The 18213-nt window shown below is 40.2% G+C and overlaps 1 protein-coding gene across 13 annotated transcripts in view; it reads left to right on the top strand.

Annotated features, from left to right (window-relative positions):
* KIAA1217 (KIAA1217 ortholog) overlaps window positions 1-18213 on the top strand; it is a 374037-nt gene that overhangs the window by 194343 nt on the left and 161481 nt on the right. For 12 of the 13 annotated variants that reach the window (XM_057432470.1, XM_057432469.1, XM_057432464.1 and 9 more), the window contains one exon: window positions 4058-4344. In XM_057432470.1, coding sequence (XP_057288453.1) covers window positions 4058-4344 — 287 coding nt within the window. Of the gene's footprint in view, window positions 1-4057; window positions 4345-8569; window positions 8722-18213 lie in introns of those variants that run through there. The other variant, XM_057432473.1, reaches the window with a different exon arrangement.

The raw sequence follows: 18213 nt of genomic DNA on the forward strand, positions 1-18213 counted from the left end.
GGAAATCTTCATGTGTCTGAATAGGCAGGGGAAAAAAAGCCTTCAGTAACATTTCTTCTGTATAGGCTGTATGAAGATGCCTGAGATACTTGTGGAGCTGGAACAACAGAGGTCTGACCAGACCAATCCTATGATTGAAGTTTGAATGCTGAAAGCTCATAATCAAACATAGTAGTTTTGGCCCATATCCAGAATTTACATTTGAGAGTTCCTTAGAAAAAGAGCCAGTTGTAAAGACAGTGGAGTAAATTAGAAAGATTCCAAATAATCTCAAATTTACTGCTAGCATAAATGTAACAGAGATGGGTTTGATGCACGCTGTTAAAATTATATTCTTTCGTTAAACTTTAAGTATTGCATGTGGTTTGCTTCAGGGCTCAGTTTCATAGTATCAGTATGGGCCAAGTCCATACTTGTTCCTTTCTGAAATTATTCTGACTATGTTCTCTCATGTCACCTGGATTGCAAAACAGGGCTACTAAAATCTTCACAACATTTAAAATAATGAAGCAAAATGACTTTCCTGACCTTTGTAGGCTTCATGGAGGGTGTGACTTAGAAGAATTGCATACCAGGACATGTTGGAGGACTTTCTTTCTTTCTTTTTTTTTTTTTTAATTTTTTTTGTTTGAATTTCTAGCTCACAGCAATTAATCCTTCATTATAATCTTCCTGATAATCCCAGACATACCACTTCACCTCTGCAGACCTTGGCCTTTCCTGTACCTATGTCCGCTGTAGTAATTGGTGATGTTAAGAAATCCTGAAATTTGTTTTCAGATCAGAGAAGCAGCTCAAGTGTAAGGGTTACTCAAGCCTGGGATAACCGAAGCCCTCCCCTGTCAGTCAGCATGTCATGCTTTTTGTTCTCCTGTAGACTTGCTACTTTATTGAACAGAAAGACCTTCAGCTTTTAGCTTCTGAATATGAGGGAGAGAAAGAAGGAGACAAACTCTCACACCTCTGTGTTTTCCAATGGCTTCTCTTTACTCCTTTTCCAAGGAGGGTACTTGCATAATTTATCCTTTTGCTGCTCTTAGCCCTCTTCTGGGACCCATCACATGATCCTTCACACATTTCACAGTTATCTGTGAGGATTGATTTTCTAGGCCTACTATCTTCACTTGGAAGATACGGAAAGTTTGCCCACACTGTTATTAAGCAACTCCAGGATCCAAGAAACTTCTCTCAAGTTTCTCCTCCCTTTAGCACTGTGGCACACACAGCAGCTGTGGAGCTTATATGCCCCAAGCTACTCAGCGGGGGTTTCACCATCCCAGCTTTCAACCTCCTCATCAAAGTCACTTGCTCCTTTCTAGGAGGTGGCCAAGGAAGACTTTTTTTCAGCAATTACAAGGGGAAAGACCTTCAAACACAGAGATTTTGGTTTGCAAAGAAAGTCATGTGCTGCTGTGTGCTGTAATGCGGCCGGATCCTGCTGAATGCCCAGGTCAGCACACTGGCAGGACTAGCAATTAGTTTGCATAGTTTACATTCCTTTCTTTTCCTTGCTATTTATACAGTATTTTCCAAATATATGAAAGAAAAATAAGAGAGTTTGTTGATCTTTCTAATATAGTGCAAGAAAAGTACATTATTTTTGATTCCTTCTCAAGGTTTCACCCAATAACAAATAGCGGTAAAACACTTGATATGTCTCTTTATGTTCCAAAACATTAGCTTTCTTAAACTGTTGAAATGAGTGAAGTGCAGAGTAGGGAAAGGCTTTACATGAGAGAGATTTAGGACCTGAAATACACATTCATGAGCTCTTGGTTGTGTTTGCCAGTGTAGGTTTACCTGCCTTCTTGAGGAACTACCTGCCACCAATTCAGTGATTGAAACTGCCTCTGTGACCATACTTTAAGGGTTTATACCAAATTGCTGCAGTCAGTCACCCACGCTCACGCTGACTACCTCCAGCTCCAAGGAAATCCCTTATTTATGTCTGCTGCCTTTGTTCCAGCTGCCTCAGGGATATAACTTCTGGGCTCTTGATGTAACAAATTAAAGATGGTATATTCCAGCCAGCCCCATCCCATCTCTTTTTCCTCCTCTGTAACTTCCTTTGAGAGGACTGTGCAGCTTTCAGAAATCAGTTTGACTGCTTACAAGCAAAACTCTCCTTTTTGCCACTTTTCTCAAACAATCTGAGTGTACCTAGCAGTCGGTGCTCTGAATTTTCAGGAATCGGTGAGGTTCGGTGCTTCTTAATTGGGTTGTGCTTGGAAAAGTTGAGTGTGTGAGTGTGTATGTGTGTATGCATACATGTGAGGCTGCTGCTCTTAAGGTTTAACCAGGCAGGATTGTGCTTCTAAGAAGGTCTTAGAAGGAGCTGCAGAGATCACAGATGGCATTTTGTGTCTGCATGAGAGTAATATTTCCCCTTGAACCAAACCCGTTTCCAAAGTTGTGCCTAGATCGGTGCTCATCGAAGGGTGGTACCACCTGCAGTCTGGGTTCTTGTGTCTTGTTCTGCGTTCAGGATAGGTTTCCACCATTGTGGACAAGGGAGTGTTACTGGTATTTTGAAGTCCTTGAGCATTACAGGGAGTTTACAGAAAGATGCAGAGGCTTTGGAGGACCTTTTAGGGCCCAGTCCTGTGAAATCCAAGAGAACTGGTTCTCTGTGTGAGTTGGTGGGACATCTCACCAGCGGCAGCTTCACTGATGGAGGCTTTACTTCATTACCAGGGCTTGATGTTACGTGGGACTTGGCAGGCAATTGACAATGCACACCAGAAAGCTGAAAAATCCTCAGCATAAAATCCTGAGGCAAGTGGTAGGCAGGGTGTCAAACTGACTGACTGAACCATAAAAAGAAGTGAGTAGGTGCCTGTTTCCAAACAGCAGTGCCGTATAAATGGCAGCACGCGGGGGAGTCAGTTGGTGGGAGGATAAAGGGCTCCGAGGCAAAAAAGTGTCAGATGGAGAGAAATAGAGATGCATTAAAAACAGATAAAGGAAGGAGCTTCCTGCTCCTAGGGAGGTGCTGTAAAGGGTTAACACTCCCAGGGACACGTGAGGCTGCTTGGGAAAGATGGGGAAGGCCACATCAGCCACATCAGAATTGGAGAGGCCTTTTCAATGCTTCTTTCTTTTTTTTCCTTTCCTGACAAAGAAGTGAGGGATTTTTTCAAAGGTATTGGGTAACAAGGCTCCAGACTACACTTTTTCATGCACCAGAGGGTTCCTGTTACACAGTTACCTGAAGATAAGCCAGTACTTACATACCCTCCCCGTCTGCCTGTCTCTTCACAAATGTCATCATGGTCTTTGGTCTTAAAGTAAATTTTAAAGTTGTAAAATTTATCTGGCTTTCTTTCTTTCTTCCCCCCCCCCCCCCCCCTTTTCTTTTTATATCACACAAAACTTGTTTTTATTCCGTTTCTTAAGAAATGGTGTATTGAAAAAGTGATGTAGTATTTTCCAGCCTGCTGTCCTGAGACGTATAAAATCCAAGGGAGATTCGTGAAATTTAAAACCAGACCACAGTCAGAAATCAGGAAAAAAGGCCTGGAAAACCCTCTTATTATTTCATAGGTGTTTCCGAGCATGTTGAAAACACACTAAAAAAAGATTAAGGATTACAAATCTGCTTTGTCAAAGTAATTTTATCGGTTGATATCCTTAAGGATACTAGTTACAGGGCCATTAAGTGTCCTGGAGCCTATTGAACAAACCTGTTTCTTCTCCTAGAAAGCATCCTGTAGATTTTAAAGATGAGTGAATAAGGGCCCTGTCAGATCTTCTTTTCAAGTCACATAGTGGTAAAGATGATATAAAAGGAGCATCTACTGTAATGATGCTCACTTTTCTGTAAGGCAGTACTGTGATTGTTTGTCAAAAGTGTATAAGTACTGTGCATAGCTTATATAAGCAATTATTTCCGGGCCACTTCTTACAACACGTATATGCTTAATGATGCAGAACATGCCATTGAATGCTACTAGACTTTTAAAAGAACCTACCTTTTACATCAACAATTTTAATTTTTTATGAATATGAATGCTGAGATTGAGTTTTTATAATACACTGTTCGGTTTGTTTGTTTCAGACCAGGCAAAAACCAATTTGCATGTAACATCACTAGACGATGCAGAATGTCTTCGATCTAAAGAGCTCCTTTCGACCCCAAACAGTCACACTTCCTCTAATTCAAAGTCCACCCGCAACATCCCTCGAAGACATACAGTAGGTGGCCCTCGCAGTTCCAAAGAAATACTGGGAATGCAAACCTCGGAAATGGACAGGAAGAGAGAGGCTTTTCTTGAGCATCTGAAACAGAAATATCCCCACCATGCTACAGCAATAATGGGACACCAGGAGAGACTGAGAGATCAGGTATGAAAGTCAAATTCATATCTTGGTTTTTGTTAAACAGTCCTTATAACTCCTGCAAAATCAAGTGTTACCTCATTACAAAAGGTGAGAATGTAGCAAAGCATTAAACAGATGTTTTTTTTGTGTTGCCAAAGACTCAGTTGCTCCCCTGAAATTCGAAGAAACAATCATAAAAATGAAACTATTCAATATTGCCTTGGAGTTGTTTGTTGAAACTGACATTTTTTGAAGAGATTTTTAAATTTCTTTTAGAGAATACAGAGAGAAAAGGGTGAAGGTGAGACTCTTGATCTTAGTGTATGGGTCTCCATCTACTTTTCACAGCTGAAGGGAAAATATGGAACAGCTGTTAACTTCTGTTACACTTTAAGTATTGGCACTACTGCCCAGGAGAAAAGAAAATATCTGTGGAGTGTGTCTGTGTGCTTTAGCTGGCTCTGTTACCCTTTCATTTGCTTTCTTTTCTATCTTTGAGTCTTTTAATACAAACAGAACAGACTTGTCCACAGGTAGCTGCCTCCTCCAAGCTGTTTTGACATCTACATTGGTCTGTCAGCAGCGTACCTTAAGGTGGTTTCTTGCCTGCCTGCAATTGCTTTTCAGCAGCAAAAGTAGTTGTAGGGTCGGAGGAGATGTGACACACTGATACATTTCTCAGAGCAGGTGAAGGCTGCCGTCACATTGACCTTCTGAATTCAGGGAATGCCATACAAGGGTCTCTTCACCACCTAACTCCATGCTCTGGTTTTGGGTGCAGTGTTAGAGTTTAATCTGTTTAGCTTTACAGACAATCTACCTTCTACTCCATAATTTGTTTTTTTCAATTAACCAGCCGAATTCAGAGTTCAGGCTCGAAAAATCTTGTGCCCGTTATTCCCTATTTAACAAATGATTGACAGCAAATGTGTTACAATTTCTTTTTCCTTAGTGCTTTATACTTATTTCAACACTAACAACAAATTAATTGTAAGCAGGGAATGAAAACAAGTTGGAAAAATATTGCATTGTGTTATGGGAGTTCTTACTGAATTTCTAGACTCTTTTGAAGCTTTCCAAACCTTTGCAGGTAAGACCGCCCTTACAGGTTTCGAAAGATTGTCATTTGGTGATTCCCCCACTACAACTTCTCTTTGACAGGGTCTGTAGTGATCCCAGGTGCTATCACTGCCTCTGAACACAACAGCTAGAATCCATATGTATCCAACTAAAGTTGCTGCAAGACTTCAGCTCTAATGAGGATGATCTATTCCTTAAACAGCTTTCCTCCTTTCCTTTGAAAGTCTGATTTTTTTTTTTTTGTAACAGTTTTTTTTTCTCCCCACTTATCTCTTTCATGAACTTTAGTGACTGTGTGGAATGTGCTGGGTGGTGGATAAAGATAGCATACAAATTAAATAAAGGGGGTGGGAGGGGGGTGAAATCCAGAGATTAGATCTTTTAGAGTCATGTAAATATTTAGTTCCAGTGTTGCAGACACTGCAAACCCAGTTTGAACAGCCTACAGCATTACACCCTACCCATTTTGTAATTTGAACCTTTTCTGAAGGCAATAAATTACAGAAGGAATGCAGTAACTGTTCCTGCTATTTGTTTAAAATGTGTCATCCTTGCTAATTTATTGAGGGTAAAATTCATGTGAATGTCTCCTGCTTCTATTTTTTGATGATTAGACATGTATACTGTATATAATGAGGGTTTTTTATAATTTAAGAAAAAAAAACAACTTTAAAGTTACTGCTAGAGCATCAAGCTACCTTTCTTGGGAATGGAAAAAACTGGAGGCTCCATCCATTCGACATATCTTAAAAAAGAAAAAAAAAATGAGATAAACTGAATAGAAGCCTCGTCAAAAACATGCAGAAATAAGTTATACCAGTTGCTTGTAAGAAATTCTCTCAGTTGAAATGTAATGCATCAACAGTCTGGCTCATCAGATGTAGTAAAATTATTATGGTCATGGCATTACAGTTCAGAAGGGGATCTTCTTGCCAATTGTGTCTACGCGTTCACACACACGTATCTCTATTTTGTGAGTGTGTTTGTGTTTATACATATCTATCTCTGTGTATAGATACACAAAGATATTGTATATATATATATATACACAGCTATACGTGTGCGTGTGTATTTATGTGTATGTATAATGCATGTTAACTTAGCTGCTCCATGAATGAGACCATAATATAATTTTGCTTTGGAGGGTGTATATGTTTGTTTAGCATACATACATATATGTATGTGTAACAGTAGTATAGAGTAGGTATGTAGAGTATGTGACATATATATCACATACAAAATCCTTAAGATGTATGGGAAGACATGAATTAAAATGTCATGATTTATTTTCCGGGTTCTTTTTCTCCCTTCTTATTTCTCCAGCTGCTCCAGTATCTGGGAAGTGGCAACATTATCCATGGTGGGAATTTCCCCACTGTGGGCGATCTATCAGGGAAAGTAACTAATGCAACACCATTTCCTAATCTCTGTGTCAAATGGTACCCCTGAAACATAAAACATCCTGGTATTTACAGTCAGGAGGTAGCCCCTTGGTTGTCGTATAATTTGTCTTCCAGGTTGCTTTAAACCCTGTCTGGTCCATGAACCACAAAAATGAGCCAGAAAATCAAGATTGGTTGGTAATTGTCTTTTTTTTGGACTTTTTTCTCTCGTCTGTTTTAACCATCAGTATCTGAGTATGGCAAACTGACCCCTGGTTTGCAGGAAATAAACATCCAGAAAAAATACTTGGTGTTGTCAGATCATGCTGTATCAGCCTCCACCAGCAAGGTCTGCACTGAATGCTGTCCGTATCTTGCACTATGTATTAATGGTTTCCTCCAGGCTTCATTTATTCAGATAAATCCCTCTCTGAATATGCCTCCTGAGGACCCATTTCTACTCTTGATAGCCTGCCACAAATCAGAAGTACAATCATGGCCAGGTAAAATGCCAGTAGGGATTACTGATGGCTAACTAACTGGTGACCTGAAACCTCCCAGCTGTGCACACAGATCATCCCTCCTCCACCCTGCAGCTTTGTTGCCCTGTTTGTGATATCTTACTTTGTAAAGGAAAGCTCACAGGGACGGGGGCTGTCTTTATTTGCACGAGGTCCTTGGGATACTGCCACAAGGCAAATAACCTGCAGCTGAGCTGGTCTGTGTGGTAAACTGGGGTGTGAATTTGCAGCAGCCAGGGAGGTGCAGGCGTGCCATGCCTTGTGAACCCCTAAACACCCACAGGGGAATGCAGCACCCCATGGCCACAGCTCTGTGACTCACAGCCTCACACTGCGGGGTTTCCCCCCTGCAAAACAGCCCTGCAGATAGGCAGAAAGCCAAGGAACTAAATCCTTTATAGGTAATGCAAGTTTCGGCAGGAGCTTTGGATGCCTTGCCTCTGCCAAGGCTGTCTTGCCTGCATTAATGAAAGCAGAGCACTAATGTAATCCCCAGGAAAGCTAGAAAAAAGAGAAAGGAAGGAGGAAAACAGTCTGTTGAAGTTTGAGATGGGGTGATCATCTGCTGCTGAGCTCATGGCAGGACATTGTCACCTGCTTAGGGGGTTTGACTCCCATCAGCAGAGAGGGAAAAAGCAGGAACAAGTGCAAAAGCAAGGATGAAAAAGAGTTAGCAATTAAGAGGTTAAAGTACTAACCGGGCCATGGGAGGGGGTAGTCCCTGCCATGAACCTGTTTTACAAGTCACCTCTCTGGAAAAAAAAAAGCAGCTTTCTGAGGGGCAGAGAGCAAAAATGAGTGTGTAGAAGTTTTTCAGAGCCGGAGCTTATGAACATGCCTTTTAGAAAATGAGCTGGAAGGTGTTTGCCACAGCTTGCTGTTGTTGTTGTTTGACTAGGAAATGCACTGGGAGATGTGGAAGGGTCAGGAACAGCTCTAGCGATTCAGCCAGTGCTCTGTGAAGAACAAATTTGTTGGCAAATGAAATCCGATTTCCATCAGTTTATAAAAACAGCCACCCTTCCGGTGCCTGTGCAAGGCTGAGTGCCTAGAAAATGGTGGTTGAGGGTTTCTTGTTTTGTTCAGTTAGGTCTAAACATGACAGGTAACTCTGGCATCTGGGCAGGTGTGGTTAAGGTTACCATGGAGATCCATGATGTCATGCTTGATAAAGCGTGTCAAGACAGCTAATCTAACATGTAGATGTTCAGAAAGTCCCATAGGCCAGAACTAAGCTTTATGCAAATAACAAAGGTGCTCTGCAAAAGGGTGAAAGAAAATACGGCTGAGATATGGCGTGTGTTTTACCTGGCAGCTTGAAAGGATTATTACAGGCTTCACCATGAAGTAAAACTTTTGGAACTAAAGGAAGAAGATTTCAGACGTCTCTGGCCTCACCTGTGGAATCTCACATTTCGGTAAATAAGCCTCTTTCTCTCTCTCCCCCTGATGTAAAAAAATGCTTTTGAAATTGTGGAGTTTGCTTCACCACGTTGTTCCTTTGGCAGCAGGGCTGAGTCAATAAAGCAAGGTTTCTGCATGGCATGTTCCCTTTTCTCTTTCGAAAATGAGTTCTTTATTGAATGAACTGAGAATTCGGAATTATTTGAAAGACATTGTAATGTATTATGTTGATTATATGAATCATGCTGCAAAAATGGCCTAGGTAGTGTTTTGGAGGAGAAACTAAGAATGGAGACACTGTATTTATTGGTAGATTATTGCCAGATGTCTCTCCTTTAACTGTTCAAATAGAACCCTAAAATTACAACAGCATTCATTCCACGATTTGATATCTGCAAAAATGCCAAGGCTTTTTTAATGGATCATAGTATCAGTCGGTTAAAATGACTGTATGTGCTTTGATATCATAGGGCAATGCTGGCGCATTTCTTAATAGATTTTTTTCTTGGGTAAAAGTACATTAGTAAAGGGTAAACACATTTGGAGGCAAAAGTCCAGCAGCAGAAAGGCTATTGAGACTTGTAAGGGTTTTTTTAACTATAAACAAAGGGGGATATTTTCAGTCCCCCTGGAGAGAGAGTAAAATCCCTGGGTTCTTAGCTGCAGCCACTTTCATGCTTACATCAATCACAACAGACCAAGTTAACATCAGTAGGTAAAGGATAGCCCCCCCACTGGCACTGCTGTGATAGGATAACGGGATGCAGGTTTAGGGCTACAAAGTTTATTTGGCTTAAGTCACTCAGTATGAAAAGGGTTAGATGTAGTAGGAAGGGGTGGGTACTTACAGTAGTTAATGTCTGAGCTTAAAAATGCAAAAAGAGAAAAATCTTAGGTTCTGCCTAAAGCCACCTGAGAAATGTAAACTTGAGAGAAACGTCAGCTCAGTGTAAATCCTCAGTAGGGTTTAGGGAATGAGGAGGCTGCGGAATATGGTAAGCACATTATTTAATTCCAGTTAAAAACCCAGGGTTTAAAGGTTTTCTGATATTCTGCATTGCTTGATTGGACAATTGGTTAAATAAACCTTTTTTGGACCATGTATTGATTAGTAAAGTGAAGGGATTGAAAGGAGTATTAAGGGAAGAAATCGGTGACTAATATTCTTTGGTTGCAGCTCTTTTGCTTTTACTCCTAGTTGTATCTTGAAACTAAGGTAGTAATGGGAATATTTTAGAATTCATTTTAATTTAAACTTTCTCCCAAAGTATGATCATTAATTATTTAGAATTAGTTAGAATATGTATAAATGACAGTGTCAAATGAGCTAGAGTATTTTGTGCTCATTACACTGTTGCTGGTTGATGCCATAGAGGGAGAAATTGATTTAGTGTTAATATTATGCAAATACTTTTGTGGTCTGTACCAGTTAAAAAACGGAGTTAAAAAATTACATTTGATTTTAAAATGTACACAGTTTCTGTGAAGAACATGATTTTAATCTGGGTATATGTTGCTGCAGATTTTTCTGGTTTAGAAAATCCATTTTGTTGAATTAGTACTTGGTTCACATACTGCTGTATATAATGTGTCATCAAAAAATGCCTGTTTTTATCTCAGAGATCAGTGTCATACAGTTAGAACTTGCTATTGTGTCAGTACAGGCTGTAGGTATTTGTTCAGAGAGAGAAAATAAGTTTCAGAAGTTGTTTAAAGATATTTTTGTGAGTTTCTGCCTCCTCTCCACTGATGGGTACTACCTCCCTGCCCAAATGAGATGGAGGATGCCCCCTTAATCTTTGTAAGCCCAAGAGAGCAGCACGTTGCACATTCAGGAAAGGGGGAATGCCCCTCTCTCCCCCCAGCATCTACACGTGTCCTCTGTCTCATGTACCATCTGGTCCAGCAATTTATTGCTTTCCAGTGCCGCTGTGTGTTAAGGGCAACTGTTGTTATTTTACGGTGTAAAAAGCACCTAAGAAAAGCTATGAAAATGAACATACGAAACTTGATTGCAAGCTTAAATCTTTGCTGGATTCCAAACCTTTGGCTTTTGTTTATGGAAGGACGTGAGATGACATGTCCATTTGTTTTGGGTTGAAACATGCTCTTTAGCCCCCAGATAATGCTGTGATTGCGAGATATTTATAAATAGCTCGATAGATAAATGAACAAAGAGCTAGTTCATTAGCAAAGTAAAGTCAATTTACTTTGTATTCGTTAGAAGTGAAAATATTGAGGAAGAAGAATATTCCTGGTAAAATGTGGAAACTCTTTCAATTTTACTCTTTAGTTCAAAAAAGTAAGGCAAAGCATTCAGATACCTTAGGGCTAGTAGTTTAATATGTATCTCTGGGAGTAAGGGGAGTTTAAGTGGAGCGGTGATACTTGCTTTGCTAAATGTAAGTTTCTTCATTTGTATCTATCATTTAAAAGTAATAAAAAAAGCTCTTATTTTGAAAAAGCAAACAAAACAAAGCTGCAAAAAGGCTAATAAAGCAATTCCTTTTCTTTTTCCTTCCCTCCCCCCATGCAAACCACACACCAGCGCAGTTACTTTGCCCCGACAGGATTAGTAAGTTTTCTTCTGTGGCAACGCCTCTGCATTTTAAATAGCATGTATTGTTTGTAACTCAGAAGACCCAGGTAGTTGTTACATGCTTACCTTTGTTCATATAAATTTTGCACATATATTTTTCTGCCTTAATTTTTTGAATCCTGTGTTTCAATTGATTGAATAAATGCCTGCAGCAATCTTGTTTTAGTACTTATGGTTAGATCCAATAAAGAATCTAGGACTTTGGTATCCTTTAAAGCACAGTTCAGCCAGCTGCACTCAAGAGTTGTGTGTAGAAACCTCTCCCAGTTATTGTAGACACTTGAGAGTCTTTAGGTTTCAGAAACTTTAGCTTTTCTATCCAAAAATATCCCAAGGCATTTACACACGTGTTTTTGCTCATACTTGGTTTAGTTGCCTCTGTATAAGACCACCAAAAACTGCATCAAAGCAGTCATCAGGGTCTTATTTGGTGGATGGGTTCAGTGCAGGACTAGGTCCTTCAGGGGTGGTGGAATGCCCACATCCTATGCAGTGGCTTGGCAGTGACCACCGCTGTGGCAGAGCCACCTCCTGCCTCCCCGGAACCTGTGCCCAATACCTGATGGGATAGGCAAATACTGTATTTTCCCCTTTAAAGTCAAGCCACTGGGCAATGACATGTTACAGAATTCTGTCTGTGTAGCCTTGTGGTTAGCCCCTGAAGTCAGCTGTGAAATGAACTTCATAACAGGGCTGCAAAATTGAGCTCCTTTCTACATGCTCTCCCTGACCATGAGGACCTTGTGCAGCAATATTTCAGGAGTCAGTGATTGAGAGAACCTTGGCCTTTGGTATTGTTTTAGCCTGGTTATCAAGATCCTCTGCCCAGAGACAGAGAACTTGCTTCAGGCTTAAGTAACCAGAAAGCTGAATCTTCCCCTCCTTTGCATATCCCGCAGAAGTAGATTGTTGTATGGAGGGTGCTTTGCCACTTCTTCCTCTTCCAACTCTACTTTTAAACCAAAGCACCTCAAGTTGCTATGTTATGCTTCATGCCCAGCTCAGGGGTGAACAGCCTGGGAGACATCCTCAGAGCACCATATTAGATGGGGCTTGTCAGTGACCTCAGAGTTCATTTCAAGCCCCTTATTCACTTAGAAGCACACAAGGAGTTTGTGACAGAAGTGAAAATGAAGCCATGGTCTACAGTCATCTTTGGCCATATTGGTTTTGAGCAGATGTTCACTCTTGTCTGTAGTTGTGGAGGTGTGTCGCAGAAGGTGTGAGGATCACTTGTTTGGCAGATGGACATCACAGAGGGCTTGGGTGAGGGCAACAGTCCTGCTGGTAGTATAGCTGAGGTTATGGTATAGTTTCTCTGGTTGTTGGTCAGGGGTTCCTTCTGTAGCCTCAATAGTAATGTAATTAGCCTCAAAAGTGATGAATGTTTGCTGTCTCAAGATCATTTCCATGCAAATGGTTGTGAATGTGCTTGGGTTGTTCTCTTTTCATCTGAACAGTCCTGTTAGCTTCCCACTGGGAACATTTTTGTCTTTTTTGCACATTGTCACTTGAGAGGGGAGCACATATTTATGTCAATCGTTAGCAAAGTAAATGCACCTCTGGACCATTGCTGCTGCATGACAGCATTTTTTTGTTGATTCTCTAATAAAGGCAGATTACACCAAAGTCACCTGATTAACTGCCTTGGTTTAACCATAATCCCTGGGATTTAAGTCTTTTTTTTCTGGGCTCAAATGAGAGAATAAGAGTAAATAAGACAAGCAAATTGCTTATGAACCTATATTCCAATTTCCTTTCTCTTCAAATGAGTTGAGTGCACCCGGAGAAACAGTGGTATTGTTAAAATTGCAGCCAACACCTGTGACTCCGATAGCGGCTGCTGAAATGCGCATTTTCAACATTCACCCAATCATGGTAATTGTACCAGTTCAGTAGATTCAGAACCTGATGGTATTAAGTTTTACATCTTGACACATCAAGCCAACACAGGCCTTCTGGTTGGTTGAGATTGTTTTGAGGTGTCTTTTTTTTTTTTTGGTTTTGTGAGGGTTTTGTCATTAGTTCCTTTTGTACTGCTTCATTTTGTGTGGTCTCTTGTATTGTGGGTTATAGTGATCCCATTCACTCACCAGGAGATTGCTGCCTTAGTAAACACTGAGCTTTGCCTTTTGTTTAAGTTTAGGAAAGGTTTTGACTTGCTGTTTAATACACTGCCATAGGTGCGTTTCACTAAAAAAAAAAAAAGTAAGCTAAAAATCAAAATTAGTTGTTAAAGAAATGAATAGAGAAGCTGTTTTAATAGATTCTGTCTGAAATCCAGAAAGTCCAATAATATATTCTTCGCCATGGGTTCTTAAGGATGTTCTAACAACCTCTCAGGAAGTGGATGTTGGATAATTGGCCATGTACATCGTGTATCTGCTGATCTTTCATAGGCACAGGTTATTCTGTCCCGCATTTTGAGATCCATTTTATCTTCCAAAAATGTGTTCTTATTAGTTGTAAGACTGGATCTGCTTGATACCTGCGTGAATGTCCTGTTCTGTTTTGGATTGCTAAATTCTTGACTGTGTTGATGTCTCGTGACTGTAAATTCCAGGGCTCAACTAGGTTTTAAGAATATTTCAGCCTCTAAGGAGTTTACATTTCTTACATATACATTTAATAGACTGTCTCCATGCTCTTGCATTGATTTCATTCAAAATAGAAAAACTAATTGTGATTCCATTTCACTCGAAGCTAAGATTTTTTTCATTCTGGAGGAAGATGTCAGTCTTCCAAAGAAGGAGAAAGGCAGCAAGAAGAAGTAAACAGTGAAAAACAGGAGTTAAAACATGGTTTGTGTTTGAGAGAAGTTGAACCTGATTTAAAATTTTACATGATATATTCACTTGCAGATACATTTACTGCTAGATGAATAAATAGAGGCTTTCCCAATTTGAACCTATTTTGTGGGTGTGTGGGTGTCCAAAGTCTGGAAACAGACCTGCTGTCAACGTCTATGTATGAGCTTCGGGCTTTCGTGCACTGTGCTTCGAAAGCATAATTTTGGCTGCATTTATTCATTCGTAGCCTTATTTTTAGTAACACAAAATACCACACATCAGACTGTTGTAATTAGTAATAAATTACTCACAGAAGGAACAGATATTTGACTTTGATTAGAGTAAGAAAGAAGAAATGTCACTTTTTTTTTCCATTGGCTCAAAAAATAAATAATGGCATGACATTGGTTGGTTGGTTTAAATAACAGTAAATATTGTTTGGAAGGAAGAATTATTTAGCATAAAGTAAAAAGATGATTAAAAAATATACATGTAACATAAACACTTCCATTAAAAATGTGTACGTGAAAAGCTAGGGAGCTAGGACATCTATAAAATACCTTATAGATCTTAAAAAGCTATTTTCTGTTTGTTTTTTTTTTTTTTCCTGGGAAATTATAATTTCAGTAATTTCTTGATCTAGGTTATATTTTCCCTACAAGTCTTTTAAAAAAGAAAAAAGACCCAAACTGCTCCAAACCTTTACAGATGTGTGCTAATTTAACTCTTTCATTATGCATATCATGCATTCTCTATTTTTAAAAATGCTATTTTATCAAAATTGCTTAATAGCTTTGCATTAAAAAGACAACCTTCTGTAAGCATCTACTACCTATGGATATGGAGAACCTCAGTATTCATGTTTTTAGACTGGAATCACTGTGGTATCTCAAGCACCCTGATTGTCAGTGATGGCTGTCAGTATTGTTTTTTTTTTTTACTGAGAATCACTATTGTTTCTGTTGTTTTTCAGCTGCTAAACCAAGCTGACATCTTTTTTGGCTAATACTAAAACCAGCACTGGGGATACAGGCAGGATGGTATCTTCTGCACCCTCCTGTGTGGGTGAGGGGGGCTGAGGAACGTTTCTGTGCTGTGCAACCTGGGGACTACTCTCTGTTTTGCCACAGGCAGTTAGTATGGTGTCTGTCGCTGGATAATTTAAATGAAAACATATGATAGAAACAGCATCAGAAGCTGTCTGGGAATCAGTGGAGAACCTACCCCTTCTGAACATCGCAAGAGGGTGGGGTGGGATGGAGCGAGGAGGTGCAGATCACAGTGTTTGTCTTGGCCCCCATAGCATGTGTATTGATGTCAGTGGAGCTGTTTCTGCTGACCGGAGTGCAGTTGGCTCGAACCCCGCGCAGGTTGTCTGGCTGATGTGCTCTTCCTCTGGTATCAGATGCAAGTATTTCATTCCTGGCTCATGTGTACTTCCCTCCTGCTTTATTTTTACCAAGTGTTTTCCGCACCGGACGTTGCTGCTGGCACTTCCCGCATGGGCAGGTCCTGCAGGCACCTGCTGCTGCTGCTCCCTGGCACGCCGGGCACGCACAGCTCCCTCGCACAAGGCAGCTGATGGTCACTGCTGCACAGGCAGGGCTCCTGGACACAGCGTTCTAATCCCATCCTGAACAACTGGGTTAATCCCCTACCAAGCCTGGGACCCTGCTGCAAGTGGGAGTCAAGTTTCTTCCTGAGGCCAGTGAATAGCTTTCAATAATGCAGGACCATTGAGGAGGTCACGTATGATACTTGGTTGTTGCTGTAGCTTAATTCCACAACAGATTTCACCATGGCAGTAACTATTTGTATTACTTTGGGCTTCTTCCATATGTGGTTTTATTGTGCATGTTTTACCCTCTTTCTTCATTGCTAAATCATCACCTTGGGTATTAATCCTATCACAAAAAGGTAGTTCTAGCCAATGTGCAAATGTGTATTTGTTCAATCCCCACCCGTATGCAAGCATGCAACCATGAGAAACCAGTATTCTTGTATATATGAATCATTCGTACACCCGGATGCATTACAGAATTTCCCATCAGATGAGGCTCCACTGCATATGCACACCTATAGAAAATCTGCTCTGGAAAGAAGAGGGATTCATGCTGTTCCTGGTTCTGTCAATCCATGCTGGTGGCAGTCTGCTACTAAGGGGATGGATTTTGAGAAGGAGGTAACCACTCGTGCTCCCATGGCACCACCAAGAAGCAAAAGGAGCCTCTCAGCTCTTTGCTGCTCCTCTGGCACCTCTTCTGCAAGCCAGGTACAGCTCTGAGGAAAAGTCAGGTCTTTCCTTTACGGTGCTTGTGTAAGCTGGTGGACTCTTTTAGATGGATCTCTTTCTTTAACCCCAAAAGACTGCTCCCTTTAAGAAGGAATTTCCTGAAGTGTTCATTAGCATCATCTTGTTGTCTGTCTATCCATGTTTCTAGGTTAGTTTTGAAAGGTGCAAAAAACTTCAGGTTACTACAGTAGTTATCGAACTTCTTGAGAGAGAGACTGACAGTCTACAGAAGAAGGGTTTCCTCTGAACCATGTTAAAATACAATTTGATTTCATCTCATGGTTTCGAAATTTGTCATATGCTTTCCAAAACCTGAGATGCTTTCTTCTCTAATTATAGAGGGTGTTTATATGTAAGGTTTAATCTATTTACTGGAAGTCTTCCAGGAGTCTGGAGTAACTGCTACTTTGTGGGCCTCTTCTGAATTGAAGGGTTAGAGAACAGTAGACTTCTACTGTGAAGGTATTTGGACAGTGAAGATGAGTGAGCTACTTTTTCCCTCATGATTTTTCTTGCTTCTGCTGTCATGTTTTGGGTTTGAGATATCTTTTTTTCCTCATGCTGTGACAGCAGGTATTGCTTTGTTTTAAAGAAACTGTGAACTCACAAATTCAGTCTTGTTTCTGCATGCCTTAAACCTGTCTCAGAGATGTTATTTTGCCCAGAATACTTCCACTTATAATATGTTAGACAGATTTCTTTGTGACTGTGATATACAGGAAAAGCCAGCTTGGAATTTACGGAAACTCTTAATAGTTTCTAAAACAAGGACTAAGGAAATGAATCTTTAAAAAGTTCACAAGTACTTAGGTACTTGTGAGATGGTTCTCATGCTGGGTTGTTTTTTTTTTTTACTGTACTTCTGTGGATTTCTCACAATTACTAGCAATATGTTACTAGAGGAAGAAGGAGCTGAACTTTTTGTGATATATCACAGCTATGTGGCTTGCAATGTAGAAAATGGGGCAAATAATTCTGAGTTTATGCCAAAAAGTTTTTCTGTTGAAGGTGATCGCTCCCTGTGAAGGCTCTTTTTCCCGAGGAGATGTATAACCTTTTAGATTAGATTTACTTGCTGTGTAGCATTTTAAACACACCAGACTAAAACTAATGCAGGGTAAAACCCACAGATGTATTGAGTCGCCTGGCAAAACAAGGGCAGCTTAGATAACCATTTAGTAGCTTATTGTGGTAAGATAAACATGGAATTCTAGGTATTTTCTACAATGAAAGAACTTATTTGTTCTTTTGATCTGTGCTTTCTGCTGCTGCTTGTCAAACTTCCCTGGATACTGCCAAAAAGTCTATGCTTTTCTCATTGTCTTTCTCTCTTTAATTTTAGGATTTTGAGGGTGGAATAGCTTTTCTAACTTACAACATCCTCTGAAAAAAGCAGTCAGACAAAAGTTATCAAGCCTTTTAAGTAAGGTTTGTCTAGCCACTGCTGCTTTGTTTCTAGCTTATCTTCCCCGTGGTTTGAAAACTTTCTTGAATGTCTGGGTTCTGTGATCTTTCAGAGGTCTTTAAAAATGCAGTCATCATTTCAAAATGTTAACTCTGCCTTCAAATAGTTTCAGTGGAGACGAGGGTGATGATCTGGTTTTACTTACCTCAATATATGGCAAGGACCTGTGTTTGGAAACATAAACTTACATACTGATGACTGCTCATTTAACTAGAACAGCCAGCCTGATTTCATATTGATATCTTTGCCAACCCACAAAATCACCTGCATTTGTTTACCCAAATTCAGTCAAGTAGCTGAGTCTGGCAGCATCCTGTTGCAATAGGCAGAATTAAGTTATTTTATCTGAAATCTTGGAGA

The sequence above is a fragment of the Pezoporus wallicus genome, unplaced genomic scaffold (genome assembly GCF_028554395.1).
Source record: "Pezoporus wallicus isolate ANWC-B61680 ecotype Strahan unplaced genomic scaffold, APGP_CSIRO_Pwel_v1 scaffold_2584, whole genome shotgun sequence".
Classification (NCBI taxonomy): Eukaryota; Metazoa; Chordata; class Aves; order Psittaciformes; family Psittacidae; genus Pezoporus; species Pezoporus wallicus.